This window comes from Girardinichthys multiradiatus, chromosome 14, assembly GCF_021462225.1.
Source record: "Girardinichthys multiradiatus isolate DD_20200921_A chromosome 14, DD_fGirMul_XY1, whole genome shotgun sequence".
Classification (NCBI taxonomy): domain Eukaryota; kingdom Metazoa; phylum Chordata; class Actinopteri; order Cyprinodontiformes; family Goodeidae; genus Girardinichthys; species Girardinichthys multiradiatus.
The window spans coordinates 25,746,934-25,767,159 of record NC_061807.1 but is presented as its reverse complement, the minus strand read 5'-3'; the positions used below and the strand labels follow the sequence as shown (position 1 = coordinate 25,767,159).

Genomic DNA, 20,226 nt, shown 5'->3' with positions numbered 1-20,226 from the left:
AAATTAATGAGCCCTTAGGAATTTTAAGGCCATTCATGGAGATTCATTAGATGTCAGAAAGGAAAAAAAGATCAATCCAATTTGGAATGATTTTGATGAACTCTTAAGCTGGCAATCTAGGAGTCAAACTGATGTGTGGCTGAAAATCTGTTAAAAAAATGAAATACGTGTTTCTCTTTTTTTAAATGACAGCAAGAGGCTGATTCTTAAAAAAAAAAAACAATACTCAGGGAACATATTCATTTTTTTGTTTCTAGGCTAGATTAACAAAATGAAATTCAGGAAGGAAAAAACAAGTGAAGAAAAAATGCAAGCCTACTAGGTCATTTGTTTTAAATGTCTTTTAAAGGTTAATCTATTGGAACATTTCCAGTGTTTCACTGAGTCGTAACTGATCGTCAAAAGCACTTGTAGGAGTTAGAGAGGAGGAACAAAACAGAGGACTTTCCTCACTCAGTTCAGGCGTTACGCCTGGAGTGCCCTCAATCTCGCAGTTAACCTCTGCCCTACAAAAACAACCCGGGCCTAACCTGTGACCTCTGACCCTGAATGTGAAACTTGACCTGACAAACTCAAGTCATTACCAGACAGTCCGGCTCATCCATTTATGGTGGTTTGACACCTCTCGGGCCTGCAGTTGCTCACTTCTCACGTTCTTTGACGTGGAAGATGAAGAAATAAAGCTATGAGGGTGATGGAGAGTGATGCCAACAATGAGCAGTGACAACGAGAGAGGGAGGTGTGTAATGCGACTCTTAACAGCAAGGCGCTCAACTGGTGCAAGATAACTCAACTTGGCCTCTGCACCCATAAGATAATGGGTGAGCTTTGATTGTTGTCCATTCAGAAACTAAGAGTATATAAAAGCAATGTATCTTTACATTAATGGAATATTTTGTTGAATTTCGAAGCAGCACAGTCTATTAGGACATCACAATATATCACAGATATATTGCATAGTAATCGTCCATAAGAAATTGCAAATAACTGCTGTAAATATCGTCTAATTAGGTAAAAGCATGGCATTAGCGTGGCCAGTTTAAAAAAATCATGGTTCATTTTTGCACAGTTGACTTGAATTATAGAATGTGCACAATATTTTGTTGATCCAATGAATTAGGGTTTTACCTCATGAATTGGTTTTTAGCCTTTGCAATGATGCTCACAGTAAAAGAGAGACTGTATTAGCTGCTGCAGCTGTCTGTGTCATGTTGCTTGCCCTGGACTATGCTCTGCTTAGTCCGCTCAACATGAGTCAAGTGCTACATTTTTTAAATTGCTCACTGTTAACTGGAACTGTACTGAAATATGTTGCAATCTAAATCATGAATGAATGTCATTAAAACAGGCTAACATTAGCCTTGCACTTCAGCAAACTGCCCTGCCTGAAAACCTTGCAGGAGCAAGATGTCAGTTTGTTGAAGACTTCATGTGCTTAATTAAAACTACTTTCTCAACCGACATAACCAGAAAAAAAAACTCAGCACACATACTGAAGATCATTTGTTTGTGAATTATGTGGGACATAAGCTCAATAGTAATGTAGCCAAGGTAATATTAACACTTTTAACCTAATGTGTTTTTATGCATTTACATGGCACTGATTTTAATAAAGCATCAGGTTGGAACTTAAATTAGTATTGTCCTGTCTAGGTTACCTTTACTGTCAACTGAAATAACAGAGAGAGAGTCAACTGTTTAAATAGGTGTGATCTTCAACAGATGTTCACAGTGGTGTGAAATCTGAAACAAAATTAAAACCCTAAAGCAAAAGTGTTTTTGCAAAGAATATTTGTTTTTGTCTGCTGTTCTGCCCTTTGTAAAGTAAAACTATGAGCCTGACATCTGAACAGCTGAGTTTTGTCTTCTTTACTGAAGGAATTATATTCATCGAGAAATTGACTGGTGTCTAGAGTCAGCCGCTTTTCAGCTTGATCAGCCCTGACCCTTGAGTGGCAGGTCAAAAACTCAAAAAAACAATCTTTCTCCAGTCAGTAAATGCACCATAGAGGAACACAATATGGTTGCGCTGACAACAAGCGAGAAAGGTACTGAAGAAAGAAGACTCAAAGTTAGCTTTTTTCAGTGATGAGACTAACAGAAAGAGAAGGGCTGAATGTAAAACAGCTTGGTTTTATTCTTTTGAGCCTTTAACTTCTGTCTGTCCAGTTATGGTGGGAGCTGTGGCCTAGTGGTTAGAGAGCAAGGCATTTGCGTCAAGGAGAGGCCACAAATACCCTGGTTTGAATCCCACAGCCTGCCACACGGGGTCCCTGAGCAAGACCCTTAGCCCCTGAATGCTCCTCGGGTGTCGCACAATGGCAACCCACTGCTCCCGAAGGGATGTGTTAAATGCGGAGGACAATTTCTCCATTGTGAGATCAATAAAGTATATATTATTATTAATAGAATGTTTTTAAGACCACAGTACTCACTGAAAACAGAAATCTACCCATGCTACATTAGAATCAGCTTTACTGGCGAATTGTGTCCAAAGAAACAAATAATTTTACTTCATTTCCACTTCACTCTCAATATAATAGCATTTAAATGTAAATATATAAATTTTTTTTAAGGGTCAAACTGTTTTTAGGGGTAAAAGCCGTGTCCAAACCCATTTGGCTCAAAGGAAACCCCGTCTTATTCGCTTGTTTGTCTGACACCTTCATTCAAGGAGTGAGACGGAAATGTGTGGCAATCTTCTCACATTGCAACAAGGTCGTGTCACTCATTACAGACGGATTGAATGGTCAAAATAGCAATCCACCGAAGTCAAACCAAATTTATGAGGGAGTCGCACTGTGCAGCAGATTAAAATGAGGCTTTTCAGACGGAAGGTGTAGCAGATTCGACAAAGCTTACAATGCAAGCTGAATAGAAATGACACATTAATAACTTCTGTTGTTTGATTATACAAATGCAGCTTCTTCAAATTGGCTCACTACATAACAAAATGTTTCCTTGCTGGAAAAACGTTGACCTGAGCACAAGTTTTGAAAGCTTTTCTTCACTTCATAATGATTTTAGCTATTAATAAGTGGAAAGTTATGTTGTTTTCTTTGCTTTTTAAATTTTTTATAGTTTTGAATTACTTTGGTCAAAAGTTACGCAGTGGGTTTGGGGCCAGCTAAGCATTACGCATTAAAAATTAAAGAAAAAACTGTTTTCTTCTCTGTGTATTTACTTGTAGCACCAGGTTTTACAATTTAAGGCAAATGTATCTTTAATTTTGCTGTTTTTAATATTTACTAAAAAGGGACAACCTATTATAAGTATAGCAACTAGGATTGTATGGTTATACATAGACTTTGTATAGTGCTTTAAACATTTAGTCCAAGATGGACAAAAAGAAAAGAAGGTCACAGTAATGCCATGACATCTTATCCTGTCCTAATGAGGTAACACACTGTAAATTTTACACTCTTCATTCCAATACACAATAACAAATGTGGGGCCAGCAGCTATACTCAAGTAGGCTGTGACATTTAAACAATACTTAATTGGCACAAAGGGTTGCAGAATGTGCCAAGAAAATACACGACCTCCACCAGTCTAAGCTGTTAGATCAACTGATGGATTCATGCGTTCAGGTTGTTTACGTTAAACTCTGACCCTACCATCTGAATGTTGCATCTGACAATAAGGCAGCAGGCAATGTTGTTTCAATCTGTTTTGGTCAACTAGTGTGATCTGCAGCCTCCGTTTGCTTGTTTTTAGCTGTCAGTAGTGAGCCAAGATGTGGTCTTTTATGGCTGTAGCCCATCTGTTTCAAGGTCTAACATGTTGTGTATTCAGAGATGACATTCTGATGTCTTTGCTGTAACAGGTCTTTATTATTTACTCGTGATAGAAAGGCTACTGTTGTCTTTTTATCATCGTGGACCAGTCTGCACCTTCTCCTCTGACCTATGAAATCAACAATGAATTTTCATTCACACAACTGCTTTTCCCTGGATATTTTCTCTATTTCTGACCATTGTCTATAAAGAAATCCCAGTAGATCAGCAGTTTCTGAGATACTCAGAGCAGCCCGTTTGGCATCCAAATCCATGCTGTTGCGTTCAGAGTTACTTAAATCCAGTTTCTTCACCCTCCTAATGCTCGGTTTAAATTTGACAAGTCATCTTTACCACTTCTAGATGCCTAAATGTGAAATCATGAAATCATGCCAAGTGGCTAATTTGTTGTTTGTGGTAACAAGCAATTAGACAGGTTTACTTAATAATATGATTGGTTAGTCTATCTACAAAGCTGCAAGGTGCTTGACCAATAGAACACGTCTCCGTACACCTCAATCTAGATAAATAGAGTGGTAGAGGAAAACCTGGAAGGTGCATTGATGGAGAGCCAATAAGGTGGTGACCTCATCTGGTGCTTGTGGAGTCAGGGATCTCTGATTAGAGGTGCATGGATCCCCCCAGGATTGCTGCAGATGTGGCCTTAATAGGATGTGATGTTTTTGGCCCCGGGGCTACAAGCTCTGCCTTGCTGTACTGAGGACGTTGCCAAGGAACTGCACTAGTACGCCGGCTGCGCAGCACTCAGCTGGCGTATTGTAGGTAGAGGCTGCTGTTTTTGATTGAAGCCTGCCTGCATGTTACTCTGTGCTTGTGTGAACATGCCATAAATGGTCAATGATTCAAAGGCCTGAACCCGGCTGCTCAGCACTGCGGTAATGTAGGTATTTGACTTGCGAGGAAACCAATATAACAAACCTTGTGAAACAGTAGCAGAATGTTTGACTTTGTGTTTTCTATAACTGTCTGCTCAGTCCCTGGTATGACCTTCATTTTGGTTTAATGCATCATAAAACTACACAAACATGGAAGCCCTGCTTACAACCATGATCGCGGCATAATACACTGACACTGTAATCAACAGCAGATGTATACTGTGAGGAGCTGTTGACACATGTGCCTGTGGATCATCCTATAACCGGCATGTGCAGTCAACTCCACACCGGACACGCAGGAAAATAAAGATCATATATCACAACAGCTGACGTCAGGAAGTCTCAGGAATGAGGTCTGAAGCAGCCAAGAATGTCCCATTGTTCTGAGACAGTGGAGTACTCGTGTGTCCTAACTTGTCTAGTTTTCAAGTATCTCCGACTAAAGGTATGAGGTTCAATTAGAGATGATATCTGACAAGACAGATCACTGGATGAATAAGTATTTCTTATGCTATGTGCCAACTTCCTGTTAAAGTTACAATTATGATATTGAACTTTGGCTTTTAGACAACTACACTAACTAATGAAGTCTCAATAAAACTGTCTGAGGCCTACATCTGATTCTTTCCCTGAGACGAGTTTCTATCTGGTTGTGGATAATTTTTTTTACTTTAACATGACTTATTATCACTGAAACTTGGCAATGACAAGAATATTTGTTGCTTTGTTTTCATTCTTGTAAGTTTCAGACAAGCATGAGTATCAAAGTAAATCAGGTGTTCCATCTCACTGTTCCTATAGTTTAACCCCTTTTTTTTTTTTGAGAGAGTTACTGGACTTTTCTCCAGCTGCTTGGACCAGAAAGTAGCACTATTAGGAAACTACAAGTTGTTTCAAGGCCACAAAAGATGCCGTCAGAAATATCTTTTTCAATAAAACCTTGTTTTTCAGATGGAAATTATAAATGTATATATTTTTTATCCAGTAGCTAAATAGACCACCCATTATCTGCAGTATATGTTTGCTATAAACCCAAAGCAGAAAGAGATAAACACTTTTTAATAATTTGTTTATTGCAAGTCACTACATTCACCCATAGTACTGCATGTTTTTCTTAATATCGTGCTGCCCTAATGTCTGGTTTTGCGTGCCTGTTACGCCCATGACCTGATCTAAGATAAGTAGAAAACAAAGAATGGACTCATGTAAGGGTCAAGCTGACCCGTTGCTGGATCCATCTTGTTTGAAGCACCATTTCAGATTTCATCTTTTATTTGCATGCAGACGTTTTTGCCTGGATTTTCCCAAGCCGGATTGATTGTGCTCTGACTTTCTTTATATTTAGGAAGAACATCATTAGAGTTGATCTAAACAGATCTGCCTGAGGCAAAAGTGACATGAGGACACTACAGGGTTCAGGTCACCTTGATTAGACAGGAGCAAGGGTGAGAAAGTTGCCATAGGGGAAAATTTTTTTTAGTTTGTGTTTGGATGAGCTTGGTGACGCTGACCATGCTCTTGCTCCCCCAGTTGCTAAGCTGCATTTGTTTATGTGTTGATCAGCTTTTAGCTTCGGGGGTGTGGATTAGGTTACATTTGGGAATGAGGTGTAGTGTTAGTTCAGCCGCTCCTTTTGTCCCTTGAGTTGTGAATCTAATGAATCTAAGAGCTTTGAATCTGTTTTGTGTGCAAAGCTGCAGTTTGCCTAAAGCCTTGTTGATATTAAAGAATAGGATAGAGTTTAAAAATTAAATTATGGGGCATATTGTCCATTTTTATATTATTTCTTATTTGTATGTATTGTTTTTATATAAAAAAGGATACTTTAGGAGATTTAAAGCTGTTGCTTCGTTAAATGAATAATACAATGTGTTTGGATATGTGTTAACAACTCTGTTCTGAGCTGACCCTTTATTAAGCACAGATAGGTCCACAGTTACATGTAACTACAGAATTTCCTGTTTTGCTGTAACCAGATCTGCTTTTAGCAGCATGACAGGACTTCTCGACACTTGTGCTCCATAATGCTGCTATGTCTGTGTTTACCAAACCCTGGCTTGGGTCCTAATGGATCTGCATGTGTGGACAGAGCTGCTGCTGCTGCTGTTGTTCACACCAGCCTTTTTTAGACATGGAAGTCAGGTTTTCCATTGTAAGACAGAGGAGGCTGGAAAATGAAAAGAGTTGCATACTGACTCAAAATTAGAACTTCTTAAATAACAGTTTGACCAAAAGGAGCATTGTTCAGTCTATTACTGTCCATTTTAGCTGTTTTCTTTCGAAAATATGCAGAAAGCTTTTTGTTCATAACTTATAAAGGATATCTGCTTATTCAAGGCTAAACATATTATGAGACTGAATTTCTGTTTTATTGAACTACTACTTCTGTGAAAGAAACTAGCATTTTTTCATTCAAGGCCAGTGATGTTACATTTAATGTACATTTGGTATGCATTTAGTAAGATGAAGCAGAATCAGCTGGTCACACCTCAAATAAAACTAGAAATCAATATCAGCCTGTACAAGACTGGTGCCTGCCTGCAATGGTCATTGAGCGAGAGGTGGGGTACACCCTGGATAGGTTGCCAGTCCATCACCGGACAAACAACCAAGCAAAGACACACTCACACCTAAGAGTACCCACTTAACCTAATAGTTCTGTTTTGGACTGGTGGAGGAAGCTGGGAGTACGCGTAGAGAACCCACGCATGCAGTGGAAGGACATGCAAACTCCATACAGACAGACTACAGGTCAGGATTCAAACCCAGGAGCTTCTTGCTGAATGGCACTGTTCTACCAACTGTGCCATCTCAAACCTCTTTTCAAAATATAAATAAAAAATAAAGAATATATTATTTTAAAGATTTTGAGGAGACCTGTTGAATACATACAAATGGCCATTCTCCTGGCTGAGGTTTGTACAATATGTAGTATAGGCTGTTGATGCTGTTTGTGTTATCATTATACCCTTGTTTAGTTTAAGGGTATTTCTAAAATACAAGCCTTTTGGCTTGTATACTTAAGTGATAAGGTGAGTCTCTTATACTTTTATCTTCTTGGACAGAACCTAAGAAGTGTGGGAACTGATTTAAAGAAAAACTTTGCTGAATGTTACTGTGCAGGAAAAGCCGATTTGCCACAGAAAATACAGCTTTCCATTAAAGGCTTCATATGCCTCCTATGATTCCTTTGACTTAAAGTTTGTGTTAAAAATACTACAAATAATTTCCTCATTTTCACTCCATAAAGTCCTCCATAATTCCAGTGCAAATCAGCTGTCTGCAGTGGTGCATTCAGCTAAATATAGTCCCTGCTGAACAATTGTGCATCCCTAGTTTTTATAAAAAAACTCATCAGGCACAGTTGAGCTAACTGCTTCTCCAGTCTCTAGTTTTTGACATGTTACACGAAACTCTGTGAATATTTGTTTGTCAATAAATACTATACTTAAATAATTAAACGCAATAAAAATAACAACAAGATAGCAATTTTCTTTGAAGTGTGATTTTCTGATTCTGATTTTACTGGTGCTTGCTACTTGATCGAAGCAATAGGTTTAAATCCTACACTATATGCAGGAATGACAAGATTGTTCCTATTTATGCATCACAAAAATCTTCCAAACCTTTTTCTGCATTTTACTAAACTCAAAACAAAGTGCATCAAAGAGAATGCTATTTGTTAATGCACTTGCAGTCTAAAACAGTAGGAATGTTTGTTTTTTATACATTAACAAATAAGAAGGAAAACACAGTTGACCTTGTGATCCCCAGTCAGAGCGTGTTTGCTGGCTAATCACCATTTAAGTTAGTTTTTGCTGTACCCTCTCTCACACACAAAGCAGTGTTTCAAGCAGGCCAAACTCTCTTGCACCTGATGAGTTCACAGATGTCTCATTTCTCTTTTTCATCTGCCTCATCTTACGTCTTTTAAGTTTTTGCATCGTTGGAGGTTGTGCACTTTCTCTCCGAAAATAGTATTTGAGAGCCTGAAAGCTCTTTGTAAAGTGTTTCTTTTTAATAAACATAGTTTAAATAAACCTGCATTCATTTTCAACTCATCACTACACCTGGCACAAGATATTAGCACCTCCTATGCCTAAAAGCTTTTTTGCAGTCATCACAGTGTTTCTCTGCTGCATTTCTGCCCCTTCTCTGACTCAAAGTTTGGGTTTTCCTCCCATCCATTGTCCTCAACATATACAGTACATTATAATTCTCCAACAATGCCAGCCTAAGCTGCAAGTTGAAAAGTTCAAATGTAAAACAGAGAATAGAACTGAGAGGGGGGATTCGCCCTTTGTAGATTACACAGGAGACCACAAAGATGCAGAGAGGACTGTGTTTGCATAACAGAAACGTATCTCTATCTGTATTTAAAAAGTCTGTCTGAGTGTAACTGTTTAACTTCATTGTCCTGTTTCTCATAACTTCCTGTGGCACCGTCAGAGAGCCATTGTGGCTATTTATAACCACGGAGGTTAATGAAAAATACATAATCCCTCTCTCTTGTCCTCCGCAGGTCCGAACACTATTCGTCAGTGGGCTACCGCTGGATATCAAACCACGGGAGCTGTACCTCCTCTTCAGACCATTTAAGGTATGTTTGTATGTTTTAAACCGATGGGCTGCAGCAGCTATTCTTAGCTGCTTTTCTTTTTTCCAGTAGTCAATGAGACCTCCATTAATGGTGATGAAATAATCGCCAATGGAAACTCTCCCTCAAGGTTCAAGTGTCTGTGGTTATAAAGACAGGCTTCAATCACGTCTCCATCCAGTGTTCATCATAGAAAAAGTGGCTCAATGCCTGCAATCCAAAAACAAAGCTGTTTGCTTTGCCTTAGAAGCTCTGCTTTGTTGCACTGGCAGGGATTTCTAATCCAGTTGAACAAATGTGGATGTTGCCAGTTTTTTGGCCCGTTGCCCAAGAATAATGCACCTTTATGGTCCAAGAGCAGTGCTTTTTAAGTGATTGAATAATTGCGATTCATGTATTCCCTCTATTACACAATGCTTATGGTATGTACCCCAAGTAAAAGGTTTACATCATGACTGTTGAGTACTGGAAGCCTCCAATAATTAGATAAGACACAACAATCCAATCCATGTGGTCTTTCGAGCTCCGAAATGCAACCTTGTTATGTAAAGCAACTTTTTACAAAATATCAAAGACTCTCAGAAGTAATATTGAACTTTTACACATTTTATCACATTAGAACCACAATCTTCAATGTATTTTTGTGGAATTTTATGTGACACAAAGTAGTGTGGAATTAAGTGGATGGGATACATTGCCTTCCTTTTTTTTGTTTTATAAATAAATAAAAAGCTAAAAAGTGTGCCGTGCACTTATATTCAGCCCCACTGAGTTGATACTTTGCAGAACCGCCTTTAGCTGCAAGTAAAACTGCTTATCTTTTGTGTTATTTGTCTACTAGCGTTTCATATCTAGATAGGTAAATTTGTGACCCTTATTCTTTGCAAAATAGCTCAGGCCCATAACGATTGTATTGGAGCCATCTGTGAACAGTAGTTGTTAAGTTTTGCCACAGATTGTCAGTGAAATTTTTGTTCTAGACTTTGTGGTTGTTGCTATAGTTTCAATTCTTATATAGCCTCTAGAATCCATCTTCCCTTCAGCTCTGACCAGCTTTCCTCTCCCTCCTAAAGAAAAGTGTCCCCATTGCATGGTTATACCACTACCATATTTACCCATGGAGATAGTGTTTTGAAGAAAATTGCACTTTGCATGAAGGCCTAAAAGTTTGACTTGGGTCTCATCTGACCAGAGGAAGGGTATGAAAACTAATGTAAAAACTCTATACATACTTTTTCCTACATCAAAGTTTTTTTTTGTTTTTTGTTTTTTCAGGGCTACGAAGGATCCTTGATAAAACTCACTTCTAAACAGGTATGTTAAATTTATTTTCATGTCATCCAAAAAAATCCACAGCATGAATTCCTGTTGCTGCTGCCTAACAAAGCCTCCCATCTGTCAGGACCTTCTAATTCTCTGGATCTCTTATTCTTCATCTTGGTGGTAATAGCTTGTTGACAGGAAGGGATCAGCCCCCCATTTTTTAGTAAGGGGCAGAAAAGAGGTTTCCTGGTGGAACGGGGAAACACGTTGCACCAACTTGCCTTTGGCAGAGTGCCTGCAGTCACCATCAGCCCTGGTAGGACATGTGAGGATGTGCAGTGGGGGTTGGGGGGGTTTGAAGGTGTCAAAACAAGCGTTTTGACATGAGGCTGGAGTTTTGCCTCCAGAGGAGCAGGACTGAATATTAGCTAGTCTGGCAGGTGTATTCAGAATGAGACAACGTATATTTTCACATCACACTGTTTCCTGCTAAAACATGTTCTGGTCAAACCTAATAGGACCATCATGTAAAAAGGTGGTGCAAACAGCGGTTCCTAAATGCACCGTGCAACTGCACTAGCTTGTGCTTTTAAAAGACTTTAACATCACCATTTACCACAAGTCAAAGTCAACTGACTGTAAATACTTTCTGTAATTTTCCAATTTTATCGTGTTTACACTAGGCAGATATTTTGACGACAGTCACAAGATTATAAGCCATAAAATGTCTGGTGCTACTTTAGAGTCTGAACTGTACGTTAAGTGCTTGTCTCTAAACTAGCCCTTGAACCAACTGAAAAGGGGCATCCGTTACCTTATTTCCCCATAAATGCCATCCTCAACATGACAAATGTCAGCTAATGCGTACGTTCAGTCAGGAGTCACAAAGTACTGTCTAGGAGTGCCCCTGCTTTGTTTTGCCTCTCCACACTAATGGCAATGACGTCAGCGACATAAATCAATCGATTGGCCCTCTCTCCCTCCAGCAGTCTGAGAACTCGCAGCCATCTCCATATATAGCAGCAGCAGCCAGACCTCAGACCCTTTCTATTTATATTCCTCTTAGGCTTCAACCTCCTCACGTCTTCACTTAGTCCTTCTTTCTTTTATGTGAGTGTTTCGTCTTTTTCTCCCTTTCTCCCCCTTCTCTTTCTTGCGTCTCGCTCCACTTATTCCAAATTCCCATAACCCTCCACTGCTTTTCCAGATCACGGACAGTGGTGTGAACCCAAGGGAGCAACGTGTTTGGAAACTCCCCATCCACACACAGGAACAACAAAATTGTGCATTTTTGGGTGGTGTTTACAGTTGCATCACCTAGCGACAGGTCCACAAAGCTAAATGAACTCTAAAACAAATGCCATGAAACAGGAATGCTTGAGAGGCTTTTAAAAGCTTGGGCCTCGCTTTCTTCAATTTTCCCCTCTAAACTCTGCTACTATTTGTCTTCTTTTTCTTTTTTCTCTCATCTTTATCTCTTTTCAGCTTCTTCTGCATTCTCTGCATCTTTTACACCAACTCTTGCATGTACTTTCTCTTTCCTCACAATGCCCGTATTTGGGCAAAATACAGCCTCAACGTTGAGCTCTCTCTTTGTGCAAACTAAACTGCATTTTTTTCTCCCGCTTCTTTATCTCTCCTCATGTCACCACTCTTTTACAAACAGGGCAAGATAGAGAGAGATATAGAGGAAAGGAGTTGACTCTGATAAGAAATGAAAATATATATATATATATATATATATATATATAAAAGAATAACATGTTTTTGTCATTCAGACAGAAATGCAGACTCAGTTTTCCGCCCTAAACCATGTTTCTTTCTTTTTGTTCTTCCTCCTTTCTCTCCCCAGCCGGTGGGGTTTGTCAGCTTTGACAGCCGATCAGAGGCAGAGGCTGCTAAGAATGCGTTGAACGTAAGTGTCATGCCCTCACTGCTCAAGCACCAGCTCAGCGCGAAGCATGTCTCTTCTTTTTTTTGAAGCTCAGATGGATTTAAATGAGGGGAAATACACACATTCCTTCATGACCCATCAAATGCAAAAAAAATCTGATGCAAATATATTATGGCCAACTCAAAATACTGTGCACTAGGTATGTAACAACATATCATGCTCTAGATATTAAAATGCTGTGATATTTCTCATCTTAGTGATGTCTGTCTTGCGAGAAGTTATCCAGTTTCTTTTAGCATATGACTTAGCCTGGTGAAGCCCAATTATGCTAATATTAAGAGTCCCAAATGTAAAGTTGAGTGCTAAATGTTCTTTATCTTTGTTTGAGATTCTTATTTTAAAATGAGAAAGGAAGTAGTTTTTGAGTTGCTTTGTCATATTGACAGTCAGATAATTAAACATTTTCTGTCCACTGGCTGATAATACTCAATAATGCAAAAACATAAAAGAGGACTCCGCCTCTTTGAAATTGATTATTTGGTAACATTTTGGGTACTCTGTGTGAAAAAAAACAAAAAAACGGTGACAGACAAGTTACAAATTATTTGTAAGCTACAAAAATATTGTGACTAGCTAAGTGTTAACCACTAATGATGTTAAGGCTGGTATTTGCACATTCACATACTTAGATGGTTGAAGCTGATAAATCTAAACTGAATAGATATTCTTTAAACATGACTTGAGATTTGTGACAACTTTGGTGACAAAGTGACAGAAGAGAAAAAAAAACTGTAAGCAGAATGAGAATATCATAAATGGCTAACCATTAGCTACTAATGATGCTAAAGTTAGCATTTGTTTAGATGGGTCAAACCTAGTGGACAAACCTAAACACAGTTTAAGTTTTATTCGTGAAATCTTAAAAAAATGCATTTCTATTTGTATTGTTAACATTCTCCAAGTTGTCTCTGTATTTATGTAGAGAACAATAGCATTTTGTTTTAGAGAAATAAGATGACAACCGCAACTGGCCCTATGATGACTAATTTGCTCAATAAAACCTGGTAACCTGCTGACAACACTTGGTTACAAAAGTACTCCACTACTTAATCGTTTCATTGTTTATTCAGCAACATTTTAGGTGTGTAATAGACAAAGGAAAAATTGACTAAGTAACAGACAAGAAATCAGAATTGATGGATTTTTAGCCAGACTGGCTATACTAGTGATCAGCATGTTAGAAACTCAATTTGATTATTTTGACTTCATTTTAAGGTTTTCGTACAATCCTGTTCATCACCTGGTCTCTCACACCTGATGTTGGCTCTGCTTCTAATATAAATAATAAATTACCACTTACAGGTAGAAGGCTAAAACAAATCTATATTTTAAATGTTTTTTTTTATATCTTCTTGTATTATAGTTCTTAGAAAGATTTCAGAATTGGCTAAAGTTAGTTCGGGCAAGTCAAAACTTGGGGAATAGTAATCAATCACAACATTCTGATCTCTGCATCTCTACTTAAAAACCACAAGCTATGTAAAAAAATGATAACATTCCTAGCAGTCCTTAATGATATTAACATTGCACACACATATTGTGATAACGATATATTCACTGTATGTGTTGGAGTCCTACTAGGGACCATCTGAAGGTTTCTGTTTAAGGAAATAAAGCTGCTTCTTTGAGCTTTGCCTGTGAATGCTGCATGTTTTAAAGAAAATGAAGTCTTGCTTATATAAATAGAGGATATTGATCTAGGCTTTAATTTTAATCTCCCTTATTTCAGACTGTAGCTCAGAAGAAGCTTTGATAAAAAACAACAGAGCATATATTCAGAGAGTTTTATTCCACTCTATTTAAAAAAAAAAAAAGCAGTAATGAACTCCAGCTTTCACAACCTTTACTTTCCCATTGTTATTTATGTATTTGGGAGATTTACTGATTTGTTTTTGATGGAAAAAGATCACTTTTATCTCTGTAACTGAAGTGGGACCGTGACAGCAGAGTATGTTGACTTTCAGATGTTGGAAATGTTGGTGCGTATCAAAGGCAGAGCAGACAAAAGAAGAAAGGAGAAAAATTATCATCTTATTATGAGCCAGCAACACTCACAGTGTTTGGGTAGAATCTCTAAGTGGGAATAAGAATTTTTTTTTTTTTTTGTAGGAAGGCTTGTGTTCCCGAGAGGTCGTATGGAGATAAGTTTTTTTGCAAACATCTATTTAGGTATGTGGAAGAGTGAGAAACCTCCAGAGAGAATTATGGATTTGTTTCCTATCAGGAGCTCTGTTGTATTTCCTCTAAATTACAAAAACATTAACATTAACCAAAGATGGTTGTGCAGAAGAAGCTAAGAAGCATTCCAAGGTGGATACCAGCTTGGTTCAAACACTGGAGAGCTTGGGCCCCTATTATAACTTTGCAGCTCATTACACCTCTGCAGCTACTACTGGTAGAAGCTGCGAGCCGCCCTGAGCCAAGGCAATCCCAGTTAATTCCTCCCACTTTCATGAGAAGAGTCCTCACTCGCTTGTTGGAGCTCAGCTTTGCCTGAGCCTGCAGGGACGAGATGAGAAGCCCATCCCCGGCAGCTCATTGCTCTTTTACTGCAGAGAACTTCACACCCCGACTGCTTTTCTCCTCAGCTGATTTGAACTTTTTTGTTGCTCTGCGTCTTATGCAGGCAAGTAAATGTGGATAATTCGATGAGGTTTACGGTTTCCCCTAAAGCTTTGTCCGATTTGGTTGCTTCTGAGCAAAGTAAAGACATATCAGCTTTGCCTTTGGGACGAAGATCACCTTTCTTTGTGTCACATTCCTAATGTTTCCTCAAGGAAAAGTAACAGAGGAAAAATTATTTGGCCAACTGGTTATGTGGAGTTAAAAACACTCTTTATATTTGACCTTTTATGAGAAGTGGTATGTCAGAAGGACTTTAGCAGTGGCAAGTCAAGCATTTGCCGTAACGTTTGGCTCCTTTAGAGCTTCAGTACTGATCGTGTCATGACAAATAAGGGATCTGATGTCTTGATATTAAATTACAGTTCCATGGTTCAGTAGGAAGCATGTTGATGTTCTTGTGGCTTATCTGCCTGACCTTTAAGTAACACCATGTGTTACCCAGGATTGTGTCATTGGGCTTTGATTTTGAATTGCCCTGTAATCCACAGTGAGCAGCTTATATCAGGCGTTGAATTCCAAGCTGCATTTCAGCAGGATTTAAATCAGTTTTTGTAGACTATATTGCCAAAAGTATTTATCTATCTACTTTTACATGTACATACATTTTGATGACAGCCTATTCTTAATCTATAAGGTCCAATTTGTTGATGGACCCACCATTGCCAGGAATAACTACTTTAACTATTCTGTAAACATCTTCCACAAGGTTTAGTAGAGTGTTCATAGCTAGATGAAAAAATTTGAATCGCAGCCTCTGCTCTAATTCATCCCAAAGGCGTTCAAGAAGGTTGAGGTCAGGACTCTGTGCAGGTCAGTCAACTTTTTCCACACCAAACTTTATACAGCTGCAGCCATGGACGTGATTGTAACACCAGAATTCATTGGTTTGGTGGTGTGACCCAATACCTTTGGCAATATAGTGTAAATATTTCTGCTTTACGACAAGCATAACCTTAAGCAATTTCCAAGACAAAAAGATCAAAGTCATATCAGATAATATATAATCCAATTCAGTCCCAATTCAATTCAGATCAATCAAATTCATTCCAATGCAAACCAGTAATGCAATAAGTTTGCAGCTGTCCCTCATCTTGGTCAAGTATTTTGCGATGGTAGAGTGTAATCGCTCCTTTTTAACAGAAAGAAACCTCCATTAGAACCAGGGTTAGTGCCAACAGTCATCTGTTGCAAATGGTTAAGGGGTAAAAGCGACTTCAAATATAATTAAGGACCAAAATGGCCAGAGCAGTTCACTATTTAAGTATTTACAAATCATAAACCATGCCTGAAGGCTGAAAGAAAAGAAAAATGACTCCATGTCAGCTTTCTGTTCACATATAAAATCAGATGTTCAGACGCACATATCCCACAAAACAATACCACTAAAAAACTCCAGGTTTGGTTCGTAAATGTGTGGACGGTTCTTAAGCGAACCAGCGTGTGGAAGAGGAGGGACCAAACACATTTTAAGCTGCAAATGTCAATGTGAAATTCTTTTAAGTATAAAAACAGCAAACATTGACAGGAACCAGGCAGGACCTGTTAAATGTGTAAACAATGCATAGAAATAGCAAAGCAGTACATTAATATTTAAGTCTTTGTTCTGCTGTTACCTGTATCAGTCTGCTTTATTACTGCATCAAATACTACCCAGTAAGGGTTTTTTGTAAACCCTTCCTCATGTATCACATAACAACCTAAGTGCCAAGCCAAATAATTTATCCACCCCTGTTTTGAAGGGTGGTTGTGAAAGCAAAATAATCCTGGTCTTAACATCAGTACGAGTCATTTTGTGGTGAACCCTAATTTTTCTCAACAAAGTTGCTTTGAGCAACCTTCAAGGAAAACAAAAAGCCGCCCAAGAACTGTAAACAGCATGTCTGCACCTATTGTAACTTAACTGAAGGAATAATTGACTTGCTTACAAAGCAACTGAAACATGGTGAAAGTTTAAATTTGTAAGCTAACTTACCCAGACTTTAGGTTCACATTTATACTGTAAAAATTGGTTGGAGCCAAATTATTTCTTTCTCAGCAAAAAAGCCTCATCTGCCATTGCCCATACAAGATGCTGCACTGTTAAATCAAGGTAAGAACTGCTGATATTTCAAGAAGCCTTTTATGTTTCACTGTCCCTCAGATATTCCTAGAGAGAAATTTTGACTGGCCTTCATTTTCCTAAATTTCCAGCTTCATTTACAACAGTTTCACAGTAGCAACAAAAAAAAAGGGGGAATGAAAATACAGTAAAACACCAGAGGATGTTTTAAAATAATGATTTTGTTTTGTCAGATAGACACAGTGGTGGTGGACCTAAACAAATATATAGACATATACTAAATTTAGTTGTTTTCACAAATATGGTTCAGGTTTCACAAATCGCAAACTCTGTGCTAAAGAACTTGTAATCATTGCAGAACAATCTAGTCCAGGTTTGATTAGTTCATATAAAAAGGGTTTGTACTTGTTTCTCAACTCTTCAGGTGAGCTCACAGAAAAAAAGACATGTCCTTACAATCGGGTAGATTAGGAGAGCTATTTTAAGTTAGAGTGGACAAATATTGTAAAGTCAAGATGTGGGATGATGACAAAGTCTTAAGAAGACTCGCTGTTGAGTGCATCAACCAAGTATTAGTTTAAGGGTTGTAACGATTTTTTCTTTTCTTTTGTTTGTTTTTCATTTCAATTGAACATGGTAAATTTTACATTATATTTGGAAAATCTTTTGAAACTATTTATCTTGGTCTTGTTTTGTTTAAATCTCAAAAACCAGGTAATGGCTGTATGCATTTTTGAGAGCCACTGTACTTCACCAGACAGTGACACACTGACAGTGACTTGTTAATGCTTCCCAAGATAGATTTAACAGGAAAGCTTTTTTAACATCTTGACTTTTATGAATGTATCTTTTTCAACCCTTATACACAGCTGCCTGACAGCTCGCAAGAACATTGTGATGCAGATTTTTGCCACTTTTTAAACTGTAGGTTAAAAAAAACACTGTTGTAGCTTCATAACAGAAACCAGAACTCTATGTCTAATGAATACTACAATGGATAGGTCAAACTGTCACTCATTAGAGTTTGTTTCCAACTCTCAAAGGGAATGTGTGACTTCTTTTTTTTATTAATGCTTTGTCCAAATACTAAAATAGTTTGTACACTCCCACTATGCTGACTGCTTGCTTACTAAAGAAGATTGTCCCTAACACATCTTTCTGGTTTATCTCAGGGGGTCCGTTTTGATCCAGAGATCCCCCAAACTCTGCGGCTGGAGTTTGCCAAGGCAAACACCAAGATGGCCAAAAACAAGCTGGTCGGCACGCCCAACCCCCCTCCGTCCCAACAAAGCCCCGGTCCACAGTTCATTAGCAGAGACCCATGTAAGTGCTCTGATCACTCATCTCCTTGTCTTCAGGACTTTTTTTTTTATCAACTTTTATCAATGTTGTTTTTCCTCCAATAGAACATTTTAAATCTGTGCAAACATTTAACAAAAAATCTTCATGTCAAGTGTTTACTGAAAGGCTACATGCTGATTTATTTTGAGCCTATTTGCTAAAAGGGCGATACTCTCACAGATTGAGTACTTATTAACAGTGCATGTTGATTGTTAACTGTTGAACCTGAAAGTACCAGGTGTGTTTGGAATGTGTTCACGCAGTTCCCAGTTGGTTTAACATTTTTCCAAGGGGTGAAAGGGTTTTACAGGAATCATTCATTGATAGTTAAACATAGACCAGCTATAATAGTGCATTCTTCCTGAATGACCAAACCACTCTTATCTTGGATCTTTTCTTTGCCAGAGAAGGGGGTGTTACTTGGTGCCTCAGAGGAAAATGGATGGAAACGATTAATGAAACCATGACGTAATCACCAGGAGAGAAATTTCTATCACTTCCTGATAAGAGTGTTTTAATCAGACATGTTTCTCCTGATCATGCTTTGATAGGGAAGTACAGAGAAATGCTCCTTAAAATTATGTTTGTCTGATGGTTCTCCAATGAGTTGCCCCATGTTGTCTGATTTTTAATTTTTAAATGTGCACTCCCTATTCACCACACACCACTGTTTCCTCACTTGTGCACTTTTTTCAGTCACCTTGAAAATTATGTCTGAGGTGGTTTCCTCTCATTTGCAACTTTTCTTAGCTACGGTTGCCCCGCCTGTAAAGCTTTTTGTTCTCACATATATTCAATTTAGAGTCTAAAAGGGGCCAGATGTACCACTGCAGACTCTAGTCATTTGTAGAGCAGCAGGTCTTTGTGTTCAAACAGAGGTATATAAAAGCATTCCCTGATATCGATACATTTTGCCAGTTTAAATGGAATTTGTTGCATTTGTTGCTAGAAACCTAATCAAGCTAATGTTAGCTCCGCAAGCTTGCTAAACATGCATTTAAGGTTTAAAGCCAGATTGTTAGTCCAGGAAAAGCCTGCAGGTAGTCGTTTTGTGCTTGCTGTGACTAAATCTGTGAGGTTAATGCTTTGGAAAGGAACCTGTTATGCTTTATGTATGTACACCACCATCCACATTTATTCCCACCTTTAGTAATGCCTAAAAAGCCTTAAAATATTTATTTTTTAAATATTATATCAATATTGTTTTATTAAATTGCATAACCTCAGAAAACATTTAGAAAAACCCAACCTTTAAATTGTGTGCATTTGTTTAGGGTGGGAAAAAGTCACATTAGGAAATAAATATAATTTACAAGTACTGGCACCACTGCTAGTGGCACAACTACAAGTTCCTTTAAACTTTAGATAACTGAGGCATTCTTTTTGTGTGTGTGTAACTTTTTTAAGTTAACCAGAGTAGGAACTATTAATTGGTAACCCATGACTTTTTGTTTCACTGTGGTATGACGTGGCACAGTGGCACTTTCTCTTAGCTACTCTTCAGAATGGGAAGGATAAGAGAACATGCCATTCCACAAAGGAAAATATGCCTATATATCTCTAATAGTCAGACAATGGCTACAAAATAAAATAGCTACACACCTAAACTTATCACATATCTATAGTCACATACAGTGAGCAGGAGGGTCTAAGAATGTTACAAAAAAATCTCTTAATGTGATTTTAGGATCACTAAGTATCCATAATAACACTTT

At 38.2% G+C, this 20,226-nt stretch overlaps 1 protein-coding gene across 2 annotated transcripts in view; it reads left to right on the top strand.

Annotated features, from left to right (window-relative positions):
* Positions 1-20,226, top strand: part of LOC124880921 (RNA-binding protein with multiple splicing-like) — a 54,635-nt gene that overhangs the window by 8,974 nt on the left and 25,435 nt on the right. For both annotated transcript variants that reach the window (XM_047386351.1, XM_047386350.1), the window contains exons 2-5: positions 9,195-9,272; positions 10,545-10,583; positions 12,385-12,447; positions 18,343-18,493. In XM_047386351.1, coding sequence (XP_047242307.1) covers positions 9,195-9,272; positions 10,545-10,583; positions 12,385-12,447; positions 18,343-18,493 — 331 coding nt within the window. The remainder of the gene's footprint in view (positions 1-9,194; positions 9,273-10,544; positions 10,584-12,384; positions 12,448-18,342; positions 18,494-20,226) is intronic.